General features: G+C 30.6%; 2 protein-coding genes and 1 non-coding gene across 3 annotated transcripts; 2 read left to right on the top strand and 1 right to left on the bottom strand.

The window, feature by feature from the left end:
- Positions 1-1,057: 1,057 nt before the first annotated feature.
- LOC113857278 lies at positions 1,058-1,773 on the top strand. The gene has a single exon (XM_027489086.1). It carries the CDS (start codon positions 1,126-1,128, stop codon positions 1,729-1,731), a length of 606 nt encoding a protein of 201 aa, XP_027344887.1. The 5' UTR covers positions 1,058-1,125; the 3' UTR covers positions 1,732-1,773.
- Positions 1,774-9,758: 7,985 nt separating this feature from the next.
- TRNAK-CUU lies at positions 9,759-9,831 on the bottom strand. The gene has a single exon. It is a non-coding gene; the product is annotated as a tRNA-Lys (tRNA).
- A 2,380-nt stretch (positions 9,832-12,211) lies between these two features.
- LOC113857176 (casein kinase 1-like protein HD16) lies at positions 12,212-16,328 on the top strand. Its single transcript, XM_027488956.1, has 11 exons — positions 12,212-12,958; positions 14,248-14,379; positions 14,476-14,549; positions 14,677-14,746; positions 14,881-14,936; positions 15,037-15,108; positions 15,332-15,426; positions 15,511-15,577; positions 15,675-15,804; positions 15,878-16,096; positions 16,187-16,328. Exons 1-11 carry the CDS (start codon positions 12,587-12,589, stop codon positions 16,322-16,324), a joined length of 1,425 nt encoding a protein of 474 aa, XP_027344757.1. The 5' UTR covers positions 12,212-12,586; the 3' UTR covers positions 16,325-16,328.
- The last annotated feature ends 41 nt before the right edge of the window (positions 16,329-16,369 follow it).

Raw genomic sequence — 16,369 nt, 5'->3', positions numbered from 1 at the left:
TTTTTTTTTAAATAATTTTTAAAAAAATTCTGATTCTAATTTTTTTTAAATAAATAAAGGCGCATTAATTGATCTAACCATGAATTGTCATTATTTATTTATTATATTTTTTTATCTTGTTATATATGCATTATAATTCTTTTGTGTTATATTTTAAAACTTTCCAAACTCAATTTTTTGTATAATTTTATATCAATTAACTACTCAATATTTCATATAATATTAAAACTACACGTTTTTTTTTCATCAGTAAAAAAAATAAATTAAAAGGATACAAAGAGTACCCCAAATTAGTATACAAAGTGATAATTGCAAAGTCTCTCTAAATATTTATTATTATTAAGTTGATCACAATTTATTCATGATTAAATTAATATATTAACTATAAATTAATATTTTATACGAATTTAATGAATTCAATCTTAAAAAATTGTCTGAGTTTTCAAAAAATAATACTAATGTTTTTTTATACTAAAGAAAAAAGTAGTTTTTGTGTTAAACAAGTGTCCATTAATTATAATCGTATAAAATTCTAAAGTATTTTTTTTTATAAGAAAAATCTTGAAATCATAGGAAGAACTTTAGAAATATTTTTTTAAAATGCAATTATATAATTACATGATTAAGCCAAACACAATGAGTCCATTAAGATTTAGTAACTTCATCATCAGATTTATAGTGCTCCAAATTAAACCACAAATTTCAAACACAACTGAGAGTTCCTTACAAGTTACAACCTACAAAACCTCACGTGATCAATGTTGAACCCACTACCCTTAAGGCAGCACCCCACCAATAATAGTAGGTTCAAAGAAAATAAAATAAAAAGTATAAAACCAAAATAATAGTAAATATCTGCGCACCCACGGGTTATTCAAGTAGTAGGGTCGGTTGATTCAAAGTGCATAAAATCCACATTTTTCTTATACTCCTTTAAATTTTCTTTTCCCCACAACAAAGTACAAACACACACACACACACACATATATATAGCCCCCCTTCCCCGCTTCCTCTTCAACCCAATATCCCTTCTGTTCTTGTTTCAATCTCTCTCTCTCTCTCTCTCAAAATCTCACTCAAATTGGTAAAAAAAATCTCTCCTTCAAAAATTCCAAACAAATAGAAATGGAAAGCAACATACCAATAATAGCAAAGAGAGTGTGGAAGATAATACGTGTGGCCTTCTTCATGTTGAGAAAAGGCATATCAAAAGGGAAGCTAATGATGGAACTCAACATCATCCTCAAACGCCGCAGCAAGCTCGCCGGCAAGGCCATCGCCGACCTCATGTTCCACCACCACCACCACCACCACCACGGTGCCTCCTCCTCCAACGACGACACGCGCCTCCAATTCTCAGCCACAAGGGAGTACGAGTTCAGTTGCAGCAACACACCCACCAACTTCTTCAACATCGGCGGCAACAACAACAAGCGTCACCGCCACAACCCCTTCTTCACATGTGCTCATGCGCCACCCACACATGACGACGACTTGATGACCGTTAACGCCGTTAAGGCGGTGTTGGAGAAGCTAAACAATAATGACGCCATAGTGGAGGCCTCGCCGGCTCTCCCCGGGTTCGGGCGGAGCCCCGCCGTGAGGCAGTTGAGGGTGACTGACTCGCCGTTCCCACTGCGAGAAACGGAAGAAGAGAGGGACAACCAAGTTGACAAGGCTGCTGAAGAGTTCATCAAAAGGTTCTATAAAGAGTTGAAGAAGCAGGCTTGACTTCAGTTCCCTTTGTTGACAAATAATGTTAATCGTGCATGATTATGAACCTACGTGATTAAGTTAGTAATTAAGCAGTTTTGGGTATATTAATTTTGATGATAATGTCGTGTTTATGCCTTTGTGTGGGCTTAGGAGAGGGTGCATGTTGATTACATTCACAAATTTTGTATGTTTAGTTGTTGATTATATGTAAACAACAAAAAATTAAGAATAATTAACGAGTGCAATTTACTCCAACGTCTGATTCAATCACTTCAATTTTTTTTCTTTTGGTGTAAGTTTCTGACGGAGCTGGTATGCATTTTCAACTACATAGCCCTTTTCGGTTTGAAACTGTGGAAATGATACTCTAAACAACATCAGATTTGAAAAAATAAAAATAAAAATGGGACGTGTCTATGGGATGTGTTTATTATATTTCGTTATTGATTAATTGAAATTATACAATATCCTTAACAAGGAGGGGAATGATAAATGGAATCTTCCCGAGAGATACCCTGTTGATCGTACACACTCTTGTACTCAAGGATTACAGAAGTTGAATCTTTGCATTTGAAATAGCATGGATCGGTTCCTTACACATTATTCATTATTTTGTTTTTTCTTCGACTTTTGCTTTTAGACTTTTCATTATACATGCACCTTTCAGCAAGTATATATATAGATAGCACGCTCCAAATGTGTAATGACCACAATTGGTGACAAATTATTGTACTGAGTTTTTGTGCCAAAATTATGAGAGATTTTTGGGCCCGAGGCATGCATTTGCTTGTGTAATTGGTGAACCTGATTTGGCTTAAAGTTAAATAGGCTTTAACAGCGAGACCACCACTACATTGTCTTCATATGATCCCACTAACATGTCAAAGTGAAACAATAGCTGGCCCTTCTCCAAAATATTGCTGACTTTCCCAACTTTTGCCTTCTTTTTCTCCTCTTTTCCTTTTCCTTTTCCTTTTGTTTTTGGCATTTAATGACTTTTCTAGTTTTAATGAGATACTGCTTTTCCGCTGCTTAAGCTGGTCACTATGAAAGAACGTTTCAACGCCTTCACGAGAAGAAGACATACATACGCTGCTACCAAACAATTCTTGATTTCCATCTCTCCATTTGTACCAATGACAGATATTTTACAAATCATATATTTATAACATAAAATTATGGGGTTAAAATCAACATTTTGATTTAGTAGCGATTAATTAAGCCGTAGCAGTTAGAAAGATCGAGTTAAATACTTAAATATCACATATCATCTAAAAGAAGTTAAATTTTATCTTATATAAGAATTGGCAATTTACTAACTTCATATGTTTGGTTGGGTTTTGGGTTGCATAGGCATATGCATATATGCATGTACGCGGATAGTCAAACAAGTTATGTAAATATATGTCAGCCTGGATCAGCCATTAAACTAAAATTCTTTACAATTAGAGAAATGACACGAAAAATAATAATATTTTTAGTTTTAGGCCAAAAGTTGAAGAAATGATCATCGTTTTATAATACATTGTCATTAATCAGCTCTTGATCTTTAGAGAAATTTTTAAAGAAGTTTTTATAAGAGAAAAAGAATTAGAAAAATAAATAAATAAATATTTTATCATACATTGAAAACAACTTTTATTTTTTTATTTTTAAAAAGTTCTTTCATTTAATTTTTTTAAATAAAAATTTGTTTCCAACTTCTGACAGAAATTTTATTATTTTTATATTTTTTTCTTTGTAAAAACTTCTTATTTACATAAACTGAAACTTATAAATTACTTTTAGTATAGACTATGTTGATATGTCGATGATAATAGTTCTCATGGAGCACTGAGGGGTGAATTATATACGGTAGAATTAAAATTATTTGATAATTTGAAAATAGCTGTGTAAGATTATATTCGAGTTAAAAATTACTTTTCATGTATTATTAAAATTTAAAATATTGATTTCAGTCAATAATAATTGTGAAAACAAGGTGGATACTTGGATTGTTGTTTATTGCAAGTTGGAGCACGCAAGTTGTTTGTTCCCTATATTAAAACTGGCAACAAGGAAATACTCAAAGCCTAAAGTTTAGGTAAAGTTCTAGACTGTCAAATAATATTATTATTCAAACTCCTGAATTTCTATATATACTTCTTTTTAATTATATTTATCAAACACATGAAATAAGAAGAGAGGAAGAAGATTGATTTTTTTTTTTCATTAAAAAAAGTAAGTGAAAAGGATAAATACTAAAAGCCAATTGTATTATAACCTTTTCTAACTACGTAAAGGGTGGGTGAGAGCTTGATATTCTGAAACAAGTGTGTTGCTTTCAGAACTGATCAACTTTGACATTTTATTTCACAACTTTACCTGTAATATAATATAATGTATATTATTTATAAATATTGAATTATATCAATTTAATCATTAAACTAAAAATTCTTCTTATATAAATTTAGTCTGCAAAGAATCGTACATATAAAAAATTCATTAACAATTAATGTCTAATATATTGTAAAAATATAATAAATATTAATTATAAAATTATATTTTTGTGAATATGATTTATTTAAATTTCAATATGTATGTTTAACATTGACGTGTAACCTTATTTAAAGACTAAATTGATAACAATAGCAAAAAGAAAAGAAAAGATTAAATTGATAAAAATTAATATTTATAACAAGTTATTATGTAAAAGTTAATCTCCATAAATGCATGTGAGGGGAGGGGTTAGATCAAATAACATTATACATCTAATAACATTCTATTAAAATTGATTTACAATTTTTAATAGTAATAACTGTGCAGCTATTTAGTATAAAAAATATTGCTTGTAGCATATTTTGTTTTAACATTTTTTCTATTGATTGAAATTTATTAAAAAATATATATAAATCTTACTTTTAATGCCTGAAATAGTACGATTACTCATGTATCATAATCAGGAATTATATATAATCATAATCATGGGTTGGTTGTTTGAAAGGTGACTTGCTTGGTCTCCCTTTATTAGAACTAAGGAAAAGCATGACATGAAATTAAAGTTTTAACAGTTGACTCTGACTAAATATTCCACATGACGAAAAACGAAGCATCCACTTTACTTCTTAAAAGCTTAATGCAGCCATATGCTTTATCCCTCTTTCCTTCCCACCTTTGTTAAAGCTGATTCAATTATCTTCTCTGTGCTCAAATTTTGCCAGTGATGCTTGTTTAATTTAACCTTGTTTCTATTTATTGATATTTATAGTTCAATTTCAATCGATAAAAATGTTAGTCAAATTAATTATAAATAAAATTTACAGTTTAATTTCTATCTCTAGTAACAAGCTAGGGTTCACCCCCTAAAAAAATATCTTTAGGGTTGTTTATCTTTTCATTAGAATATCAATTCTCATACTCTTAATTTTAAACACACATTCCAATAAGAATATATACTTAAAATTAATTCATCCTTATATCTTAATTATATTTAACGATTAAAAAAGTTTTTTTTAAGGAATTTGCACCCCTCCCTACGTTTGACTAATATTACCTCTGCCTTATTTTCATTTAAAAAAACATATACAAATCAAGAAATTTAACTTTTATTAGATTAATTGCTAAATTTATTCATTTTTTAATGAGAAATTTTCTAACTCTTAAACTTTTAAAATAATATAAATATTTTTAAAAATATAAAAAATTGTTAGTGAAAGAATAACAATTACTATTATTTTAAACTTTTACATAAATAAATAACAAAAAATAAATAAATACTTTTCTTTTTAGACAAATAAATAAGAATAAGGATAATATATTATATGTAGTCATACTAAAGAGAGCAAGATACGACTTTTATTAAATAAATACTACTATAACTAATTATAAGATTTACTAATTAAATTTAAGTAAATTTATATTTTTAATTTTCTAACATAATTTATTTTTTTATTCCATATATAGCATGAGGGATAAAAAAACTCTACTGAAAAATTTAAAAATATTAATATCTTTTGAGAATCAATTGAATTAAAGACGCACTTAAGTTTCTAAACAAAGGTGACGTGAGTTATAAAGAGACCAGCAACTTTAAATTAAAAAATTAAAAAATGATTAAAATAATCAAAACGGGTTTGGTTGTCTCTTTAGATATTAAACCATGACTAATAGTTATCGTTTTTATCTAAATGCAGATATTTTGTCCCCTTATATTTTTCGTGGAAGAGTATTATTCTACTCTCTCACACTCTGCTCCTTTTGGAATGTTAACTTTTACTTTGTTTTGTCTTCTATAATTGGAAGTGGTTGATCAGTCCAAGTCATTTTATTATTTATACCAACATGAATAACTAAAATATTCCTGTTTGAGAATTCATGCATAAATTTTTAATTCATTAGTTGGCTTGATATTGAAGTATACATTAAATTATATCACCAATGAATTTCACATATTTATTATATTTGTTTTTTTTTCCTAATATTATATTGGTTTTTTAGTTTAATAAGTTTTAAAAAATTAATAAACTTGCTGAAAGTTACGAGAAAAACATGTTCATCGAATTCAAATAAACAAGTTAAAAAAAAGTAACTATTATTTAAGTGGGAAAACAGTTAAATGTATAAAAAAGAAAGAGCTTAAAAGTCTAACAGTTAAGATCTAAGACTACAAAACAGTTTTAATATAAAAATTAAAATAACTAAATTTTAAATTTGAGAGAAAACACTTAATGTAAAAACTTTAAAACATATACATTGCATGGTGTTTTTTTTCTCTAAATATAGGTAAAGTCAAAATTTCTCAATAGTTAGATAAATTATAAAACATAAAAAATCATTAAACCCCAACAATAATAAAATTCTAGCGACAAGGAAAAAGATAATACAATAATAGGGTTATTATGCTAAAGAATTAAAAATTGAACTTCATATAATAATAGTTGATTATGTGTTATTTAATAATATGCTCAAAATAAATATTTTAATACTTGCAAGTTGTTAATGCATTGTACGATAGTTAGACATAACAATGAATATTTTATTATACTAAATAGTAACAAATTAAAGATATAATTAAAGGAAAAATATGAAAACAAATTATTATTATTATTATTATTATTATTATTATTATTATTATTATTATGCATAATCTTCATATATCAAAATTTATGACTTAAAAGCTAATTTAAATTCATAATAATTGTATCATGATAATATTAAATTTTATTTTAAAAAAATGTCTTTAATTTGATAAAATTTATCAAAAATTAAATTCATTAAAATTTAAAAAGTAATATTTAAAAGACATATTAAAATTAATAATTTATTATGAAAACTCATGTCACTTAATAAATATAAAATAAAGTGATTTTTTAAAAAAATATCTCATTCAATAATAATAAAATGTACGATTTATAAGATATGGAAGATATTCTAAAAGTACTAGATCATGTTTTACCAATTAAAGAAAATACACACGTTTTCCGTGATCATATGTCTTATTGCTATGAAGTTAATTATTGTTAACTAGATTTGAATGATTGTCAAACTACGCAACAGTATTGAAATAGAAGAAAATATATAATTTTCTTTTTCAAAAGTTAATTATTGAATGTTGTTGTTATTACTAATATGCAAAACAAATAATCTAATATTTAATTATTCTTCTTACTCGAATACAAAATTGTTATGAGTACAATTTTATAGTAATATGCCATTTGTATTGTATGCAAGATTGTTTACAAAAAGATGTGGGCCAGACATGGAAAAACCCATTTTCTTTGAAGCTAAGCTTCCTCCTATGATATCTGCCCACCATCAAAACCCTAGCTCAAGCTTGTCTGCGCGTGTTCCTGAACCTTTAGAATATTCAAATATCCATCCATTTAAGTAATTGAATAGAAACATGATACAACTTTTTCACACGATCAGAAACTTATTTAGAATCTGCCACATTCTACCATACATATATTTGTATAGAAACTACATTAAAGGCAGCGATTTTAACAATTTTGTTCAGTCATGAGCAATGTTCATACTGATATGTAAAATACGCAATTTGTATTTCTCTAACATATTAAAGAATATTTTACATAAACACGTATGCGTGTGTTTATGTATATAGCAGGATCTTCAAGATCAGATAGAGATTTTAAAGAAAGATTAACTGTAAATATTGAGTCTTGGGTGAAAACTTAACTTGATAGCAGGTATTTTATACACAATTATATATCATTGTATTATATGGGTCATTGCAATGCATATATACATGTACATTTGTGTTATTAAGTTTAAGAAAAATATGAAACAGGTCTACTTATTTTATTAATAAATTATGTTTGACTTTCCTTATTTAATTTTTGTTAATTCAAACCAATCAATGTTATTTTAATTATAATATATTTTTAAATATAAAGATATGTCATGTATAAGATTTTTTTATAAACTATTTAATTTATAATATATATATATATATATATATTATAATTTTGTATTTTTAAAAATATCATAAAATTAAAAAGTGTTAAGGTCATATGTGTGTGTAGAGAGAGAAAAAGGAGGAGACAATTTATGCATGAAACTTATGGGCTCAAGAATTCAGTATTAAACAAGTTTATTATTAGCCAATTTAATAATGTTGTTTTTTGTCAGATGTAACTCTGAATAATGTTATGGGATAATAATATTATATGATATAGTAGTTAAAGTGATCACGTTTAACAATTAACGATAAAATCTTATAAAAAGTATAGTTTTGCCAAGTTGCGCTAAGTGAAGACGGATGTGTACCCTGAAATATTACTTTCATAATAATATTTGTGAGAACATCACAGTTAAAATTTTCATAAGAAAAGGAGAATAGATCCAAAATAGTGAAAGAGTGTCACCAAATAATCTAATTTGGTAGCTTTGAAATGACAGAAAAGAGAAAAAGACATGATGAAAGGCAATAACTATGCTCATGCAAATTTTTAACTCATCAGTTCAGCACTAGTAGTTTTCCTCGTCCACCTTTTCCCTCTTTGACACAAAGGTATATGTAATTTCCTATGATTATTTATGTTCAGTGGAACTTTATAGATTGTGTTATAAAATTGCTGACTTCAAACCTTTGTAATTGTGACAACTGGATCCCATGCAAATATTTAAGCAGTTTTAATTGAACAAAAACAAAATTACAGGACAATATTAAAATAAAATAAAAAGTAGACTTTACACCACATGTGTCAACTGAAATATATTTAATAAATTTATATAAAATATAATTCTTTATTTTCATTCAGTTTAATCTACTTATCATTCGAATTAACTTTCGTTGATTATAAAATATAATTTTTATTATTTAATTATTGAGTTATAATTATATATAATTTAATTACTTGTACTAATTTTATTAAAATAAAATAATACAAGAATATAAATAAAAGGTTCTTATATATACATTTTAAAATTACATATGACTTTAATTTTATGTATATGAATGATATATTCAATAAATTTATATTAACCTAATATTTTAGATATGTATTGTATGATGAAAATTTTTAATCTAATAAATACTTTTGTTATAAAATTATTTGATAAAAAAACATTAAACAACATAAAAAAGGTATAATTTATAGTGATATAAATTAATCTCTCACATAAACCGCATAATTTAATCCTTATTTAATAATGAAACACTAAACCAAAAAATTCTCAGTAAAAGCAGAGATTATCTTGGTTTTCTTAGCTGAATCAATACACTTGACGCTGGCATCTTTCTTGAAACAGGGACATCAATGAATCCAAAGGGAAATCGTTGAAGCTATCATGATCAATTTTTATTTTTATTTTTATTTTTTGGTCGTGGGTCATGTCCCTTTCTTAGTTACTTCAGTAATTTAAAAACGGAACCAATTCATCTTGCTTTCAGCCCAAGGAAACACAGATTTGGGTCATTCTTAATGGGCTGTGCTTCAAATGTTTATAAGCTCAATGGGCTTGGTTATAGTATTGGAATCTCATTACCCAAATTTAAGACCCAAAAAATAAAAAAGGACAGAAAAGGTCGCAAAATAAGAAAACGCCCACCGTGGGGCTCGAACCCACGACCACAAGGTTAAGAGCCTTGCGCTCTACCGACTGAGCTAGACGGGCTTTTGACATTTGCGTTGGTTTTCCATTATAAATTTAAACTTTTTATAACTTTTAATTAGAAAAAGAATTGCATAGTTTCTTCTTTCTTCAAGGCAATAATTTTACTAGATCTTTATCAAATATTTAAGAATATTTGTTAAAGGTAGCATTAAATATATTTTATTAAAAATTAAAAACGTTCAATTACCTAGAAAACAAGGAAAAATAATTTTTATATAATAAAATATTTTTTATTTTCTTTATTAATACCCCACATTTCTGTTATTTTTAAATATAAAATGTTGAGCGTTAACTTTTGTACTAAAAAATATCTTGGTTAAGTTTGTTTTTGACTCCTCTATAAGTCGTTCAATAGTAAACCTTTGAAAACTTTTTATTTGACAGAAACTACCTGATCAACAACAAAAAAGAAAAACAGGTTCAATGTAGTTCAAACGGCAAGAACTCGGAATCCTTGGATCTAGTACACATGAATTAACAATTTACAATCTTACACTGTCGATTGTATGTTGAATTTGCATGTGTCACGAAAATTGCAATAATCAACGTATCAGTATAATTAACACCCCCCCCCCCCCAAAAAAAAAAACAAAAATAAAGGTGTAATTTACTGGTAATTGATTTTGGTAAGTGACAACTGCATACGACATAACTTACATAACTTAAAAGCTTTATGTAAACAGTAGAGAAAAGTACTCAGTTTAAGCTAATTGATTTGGATTCTTAGTTCCAAACAAAGGAAAAGAATGTAGTACAAGTTCTATTATACAAGCGAGACGGCACCTGCCCAATTCTCGTACATGAGTTAACCCATTCCATGCAAAAGGAATTCATATATAGGCTTTAATTCTTTCAAAGGACTTTATAAACATCAAACTTTCGTCTTGGTTAGATGGTATCATAACAAGTAATTACTTATCAAATTCCAATATTCAACGATGATGAGTTTTTGAAAGGATTCTGGTTTATACAACACCAACTCAAAACCATTGGTCTGTTAATAAAATAAATTGTCCTACTAACAAGTATTTTAAGAATATTAATTAATTAATTATTCAAAATACAAAATAAAATTTACTTTTAAATTTATGATAAAATACATTGATAATTTTTTTTTATAAAAATACTTTTTATTTGTATTTATTTAACCAATATCATAGGAATATTTGTTAACATTTTATTTATGAAGCATATTTATCCTTATCTAATAACTTGTCTCCACCATCCTACTCTTACTTTCAGATCTAAATGGTGTTTGTCAAGATTTCGCAATTAACATGCCATTGTTTGTGAGACTTGGTGATTAGTAGGAACCTCTTAATTGTTTGTGCTTCTTCCCATTAATATGCATTGCATCAAGGTATCTTCGGTAGTAACACCTCACAGTTAAAATTCTATGATAAGGCATTAAGATATGCTTGTTTTAGGAGCATTAAATTGCAAGTTCTGCTGAGGATTGCGATTTAACCTCTTCCCTTAAAGGAATTTAGAACACAACAATTAAAGTATAGAGGATAAGGGGAATATGGTTTGTAGAAAATGGTCCCATTCACGTGAATATTTACAGTTATATTTAAATCTAAGTATCCATATATGTAAAAGAGAGATAATTTATGATTTTTTTTTTACTCAAATTAATGATTTGTTAATATTTTAATCAAAATAAATTACATATGATTAATAATTTAATAACAAAATATTATGTATTTGATAAGTTCGTGGATCATATGGACACGAATTATAATTCCGCTTAAAGTAAATAGCAGAGCTTCCCGGGTAATTCCTCTTCAAATTAATTTTACTTATTATTTAAAAGACAAATAAAATTACTCGAAAAATGTGAAAAAATTATGACTATAATTCCGAAACATTCTTACATTTATTTAAAATTTAAAAGAAAAATCCAAAATGGCATGGTCAAAGTCATATCACCCTGGTTGACCAGTCTTGGGTCCCACAAGATCGTACAAGGGCAAAAGGAAATGGTAGGGATGCGGGCATCCCCACCACAAGAACAGTGTGAGGTGGTGCAGTGGAACGCTCCTCCACGGTTCCACAAGCATGACATGAAATCGAAGCCAAAACCTTTCTTCGTTGGTCAATCGCAGCATTGAGCCCTTTCCAGTAATTTCCCCCCTCTATTAATTAATTTCCTAGTTAATTACTATAATTTTAATTTCAATTAAAACCTCGAATTTCCTGAAAATCAATTAATCAAATCGAACCGTCCAATCACCGACAATCAACGGTTATAAAAAAAGAACCACAATTTTTTTCCCGAAACAGAAAATTCAATAATAAAAAATAATTATTAGTTATGAATATACAAATAAATAAAAATAAAAAAACCTCGTGTTCTGTGTCCGGGGAAGTACTCAAAAGCTTTCTTCCTCTCTTTTCCTTTCTCTCTCATCTTCTTCTATGGCTTCTTCCTTCACTGTGTGATCGTTTCGGAACCCTAATTCGGCCGCGACGATCCTTGCGAGTTCAGATTCTAGCAATCTAGATATCGTTCTAGAAGCTTCTCAGCTGGTCACATTTTGCTTTTTTCCGTTCCTTGTCGGTTTGCATTATTCCGCGAAATCGGCGAGGTTCCGAAGGCTTCTTCGAAGTTTTCGGTAGATTTCGCGTGTTTGGCGTTGGCGGGTTCTGATCGGAGGCAAAGCGGCGGCTGCGAGTTGCGGAAGTATCTGGAATTTATACTTTCTTCGTCGTCGGAATTTGTGTGAGGAGGATGAGATTTGAAGGATGAACGATGCCGGTGCTGCGTAGCGGAGTGCGCAGGGGCCGGGCAGCAGCGAAGCAGCAGCAGCAGCAAGAGCAGAGTCCGGTGGAGGGGGAAGCGATTGCAACGAGAACAAGGAGGCGGCGTGCGGCGGCGGCGGCGGCGGCAGTGCCGAGGAATAACAAGCAGCAGCAGGCAGCTGCGGTGGTAAATGAGAACGTAGTTGTTTTGGCGGCGAAGGAAGAAGAGAATCGGGGATTGGAGGAAGGTGTTGGTGGCGGTGGAGCGGAGAAGGAAGAGGTAGGGGAGAAAGAGATGGATGAGTATGACAGTGGTGGTCGCAGCAATGATAAGGCCAATGCCGGTGAAGAAGATGCGAACGCCCCTCAGGTTCCTCAGAAGGTCTGTTTGTTATTTATCCTCACCTGTAGTTGCTTTTCTTTCTCTTTTGTTTTGTTTTTGTGATTGGATGGAAACACTGAAAGTTTCATTCTTAGTTTTAGGTGTTGGGTGCTGTTTAGATTGGTGTTGTGGATTAACGGCTTTCGTGTGTTGGTAACATAGCCTGGAAAATCTAGAAATGGTTCACTTTTGAAAATGCCGATTTTGGTTTGGCTGACTCTGACATTTTTAGGGTTAGATGATTGAAACGTTGTTTTGGTTTTCCGGTTTTAGAGTTTGCCTTCCTCTTATTGGGTTTTGACTGTGATTGTGCCGGCTAGCTTGTGCAGTTCAGGCTTTATGCTTTTTTTTCCTCCCCAACTGAGCTTTTTAAAGTAAGTAATTTGCGTGTGAGCGGGACTTCTTTGTCGCTGATTGCCTATAATCATTGCTTCATGAATCGGCTCTTGAAAATTTATAGGACACTCAGGAATTTCACTCGGTAAATTTTACTCGTAAAAATGGAAATCATGGTTGGTGTATCTCTCTTCTGTATTTCCTTACTTTTCCTTAGTATATTGATCAGAGAATGAGGACTGTCTTATTTTTTATGGGGTTCCAGAGCCACAGGTTTTAGGTGTGAGGCATTCGGGTTTGATTTTCAAAACACAATGCTGACGTTATTTGTATACTTTGTTTTTACATGCACTCTCACATCAATCCAGTCTTATGAAATAACCCATTGCCAATACAATGTATCCATACATAAGCAACAATCCTATTTAAGTCATGAAGTGAATATTTTGTGTGTTAGTATGCATTTGTCTTTGTTACATATTCATGATTCATGATGACACCCAACCTAATACTTATCGCTCTTCTTAAAATTCAGTTGGCACTATTTAAGATTTGTCAACATTTTATGAATATGATTTCACATTTGGAACAGTATGTGATGTTTTGTTCCAATGAAACTTCCATTTTAGAGTAAAGGTTTGAGTGAGTTATGGATAAAAACCATAGGGCATATTTGGCTCGCCATGTAATCCCAGCAGTTTGAAAAGTCACACTTTAATAGATTAAAGAAAGTAATTATCGAAAATTCAGTTGTTATCAGTTTCTTTTAACAGAGGATCCTACAAATCGTTTTTTCTTTTCAACAATTATTTTTTTCATATTTCCCTTTAGTCATGGATATCAATAAACGATCATTTGTCCTAATCAAATCTTGTAATTACGAAGCAAAAGGTACATAATAACTTTTGATTTGCGGATATTTGTATTCTAACTTTGTTCCCTTCTGCTGACAGGTTCAAGTTGGTAATTCCCCCTACTATAAAGTGGAAAGAAAACTCGGCAAGGGTGGATTTGGCCAAGTATATGTTGGACGACGTGTTTCTGGTGGAAATTTGAATGAGAGAACTGGACCGGGAGCTCTAGAGGTATATGTATCCTTTCAGTATTGAAGTTATATTTCTTATGTTTAAATGCTTAAGTTTTTAGTCTCAAGAATTCACAGCTTGTAACTATTTGATCAGGTTGCATTAAAACTTGAGCACAGAACTAGTAAAGGATGTACCTATGGACCACCCTATGAGTGGCAAGTGTACAAGTGAGTGTTGTTCTTTCTCCTTTTTATATTTTTCCTATGGACCACCCTACGAGTGGCAAGTGTACAAGTGAGTTCAAGTATGCTGTTGCTAATTTAGTCTTTTTACCCCCCACCCCCATTTATGCAGCACTCTTGGTGGCAGTCATGGTGTGCCACAAGTACACTACAAGGGTAGGCAAGGTGACTATTATGTGATGGTATGTTATTCGGTCTTTATCTTGAGTGTTTGTTCCTTGATACTATTATTTTGATTGATGATTCAATATTCCTTTTATTTGTGTTTGCCTTTTTTGAAGTTGGCCTGTTTGACTCAAGACATTCATATGTGCAGGTTATGGATATGCTGGGACCTAGCCTGTGGGATGTTTGGAATAATAATTCTCATACGTAAGCCTGTTGAATTATGTAAAATATGAAGAAAATTGTATTTCTTGTAACTGATTTTGACTATCAGTTGCGGTGCTAATGTGGTTTTTGTGAATTCCAGCATGTCCACTGAAATGGTTGCTTGTATTGCCATTGAAGCAATATCTATATTGGAGAAGATGCACTCTCGAGGGTAATTTTTATACCATCCTTACGAAACATTATCCATACTCCAACTATGTAAACTCCTGTCAATTTTTGCATTCTTTTATTTTAAACTGTGTATTTGCCAAACACTTGCTGTGAAGCTAAATCTTATTTTCTTCCTTTACTTTCGCTGCCATCAATAATGTATATATGATATTTCACAATAATTAAAATTGTGTTTCTCAAACTCTTGCTACATTATATGGCAGGTATGTGCATGGGGATGTGAAGCCTGAAAATTTTCTGCTTGGTCCTCCTGGGACACCTGACGAGAAAAAATTGTTCCTTGTAGATCTTGGATTAGGTATGTATTTGTTGTATTATCATATTTTCATTTGTTGGCAGCACTTGATCACTCACTTCTTCCCCTTCTATTTGGGGTTTACAGCTACTAAATGGAGGGATAGTACAACAGGCTTGCATGTAGAATATGACCAAAGGCCAGATGTTTTCAGGTATTTATAATTGAATTTGGATCATATAGAACATGTTTATACATCTTGTCATAGAATTCTCTGTATTGATATTAACTTATGTGGGAAATATTTTCAGGGGCACAGTCCGCTATGCTAGTGTGCATGCACATTTGGGAAGAACGGGAAGCAGGAGGGATGACTTGGAATCTCTTGCATATACACTGATTTTTCTTCTCCGAGGTCGTCTTCCTTGGCAAGGGTACCAGGTTGGACTTCTTTAAATAACACTAAATTTTATTCGTATCTTCAGAAGGTTGGTCTTTAACATTAATTTCTCAGGGAGAAAACAAAGGATTTCTGGTTTGCAAGAAGAAAATGGGAACATCTCCAGAGAACCTATGTTGCTTTTGTCCCCAACCTTTTAAACAGTTTGTTGAACATGTTGTGAACTTGAAGTTTGATGAAGAGCCTAACTATGCAAAATATATTTCTTTGTTTGATGGGATTGTGGGTCCAAATCCAGATATTAGACCAATTAATACAGAAGGAGCACAAAAGGTATTACATATGCTTTCCCTTTACACGGTTGTTCTGATGCATCCAGAGATTGTGTCCAGATAGTTGATGTTGCTAGTTTTTCTTCTGAAGCTCATCGGTCATAAGAGAGGCCGGTTGGCGATGGAAGAAGAGGATGACGAACAACCCAAAAAGAAGATTCGTATTGGTTTGCCAGCAACCCAGTGGATTAGTGTTTACAATGCTCGCAGACCAATGAAACAAAGGTAATACACCAATGCTCTCTCACGTCTCGAGAATTTACTTATTCCATCA

Source organism: Abrus precatorius, unplaced genomic scaffold (assembly GCF_003935025.1).
Source record: "Abrus precatorius isolate BTA unplaced genomic scaffold, Abrus_2018 Scaffold153, whole genome shotgun sequence".
Lineage (NCBI taxonomy): Eukaryota > Viridiplantae > Streptophyta > Magnoliopsida > Fabales > Fabaceae > Abrus > Abrus precatorius.
Note: the sequence above shows the minus strand (reverse complement) of the source record. Positions and strands in the feature narration are given on the sequence as shown.

Excerpts from the sequence above, each read along its gene's own strand:
- LOC113857278 (XM_027489086.1), top strand. The coding sequence starts at position 1,126 with ATGGAAAGCAACATACCAATAATAGCAAAGAGAGTGTGGAAGATAATA.
- LOC113857176 (XM_027488956.1), top strand. The coding sequence starts at position 12,587 with ATGCCGGTGCTGCGTAGCGGAGTGCGCAGGGGCCGGGCAGCAGCGAAG. Across the intron at positions 14,747-14,880 it reads AAGGTGACTATTATGTGATG|GTTATGGATATGCTGGGACC; the intron begins GTATGTTATTCG and ends TCATATGTGCAG. Across the intron at positions 15,805-15,877 it reads TTCCTTGGCAAGGGTACCAG|GGAGAAAACAAAGGATTTCT; the intron begins GTTGGACTTCTT and ends TTAATTTCTCAG.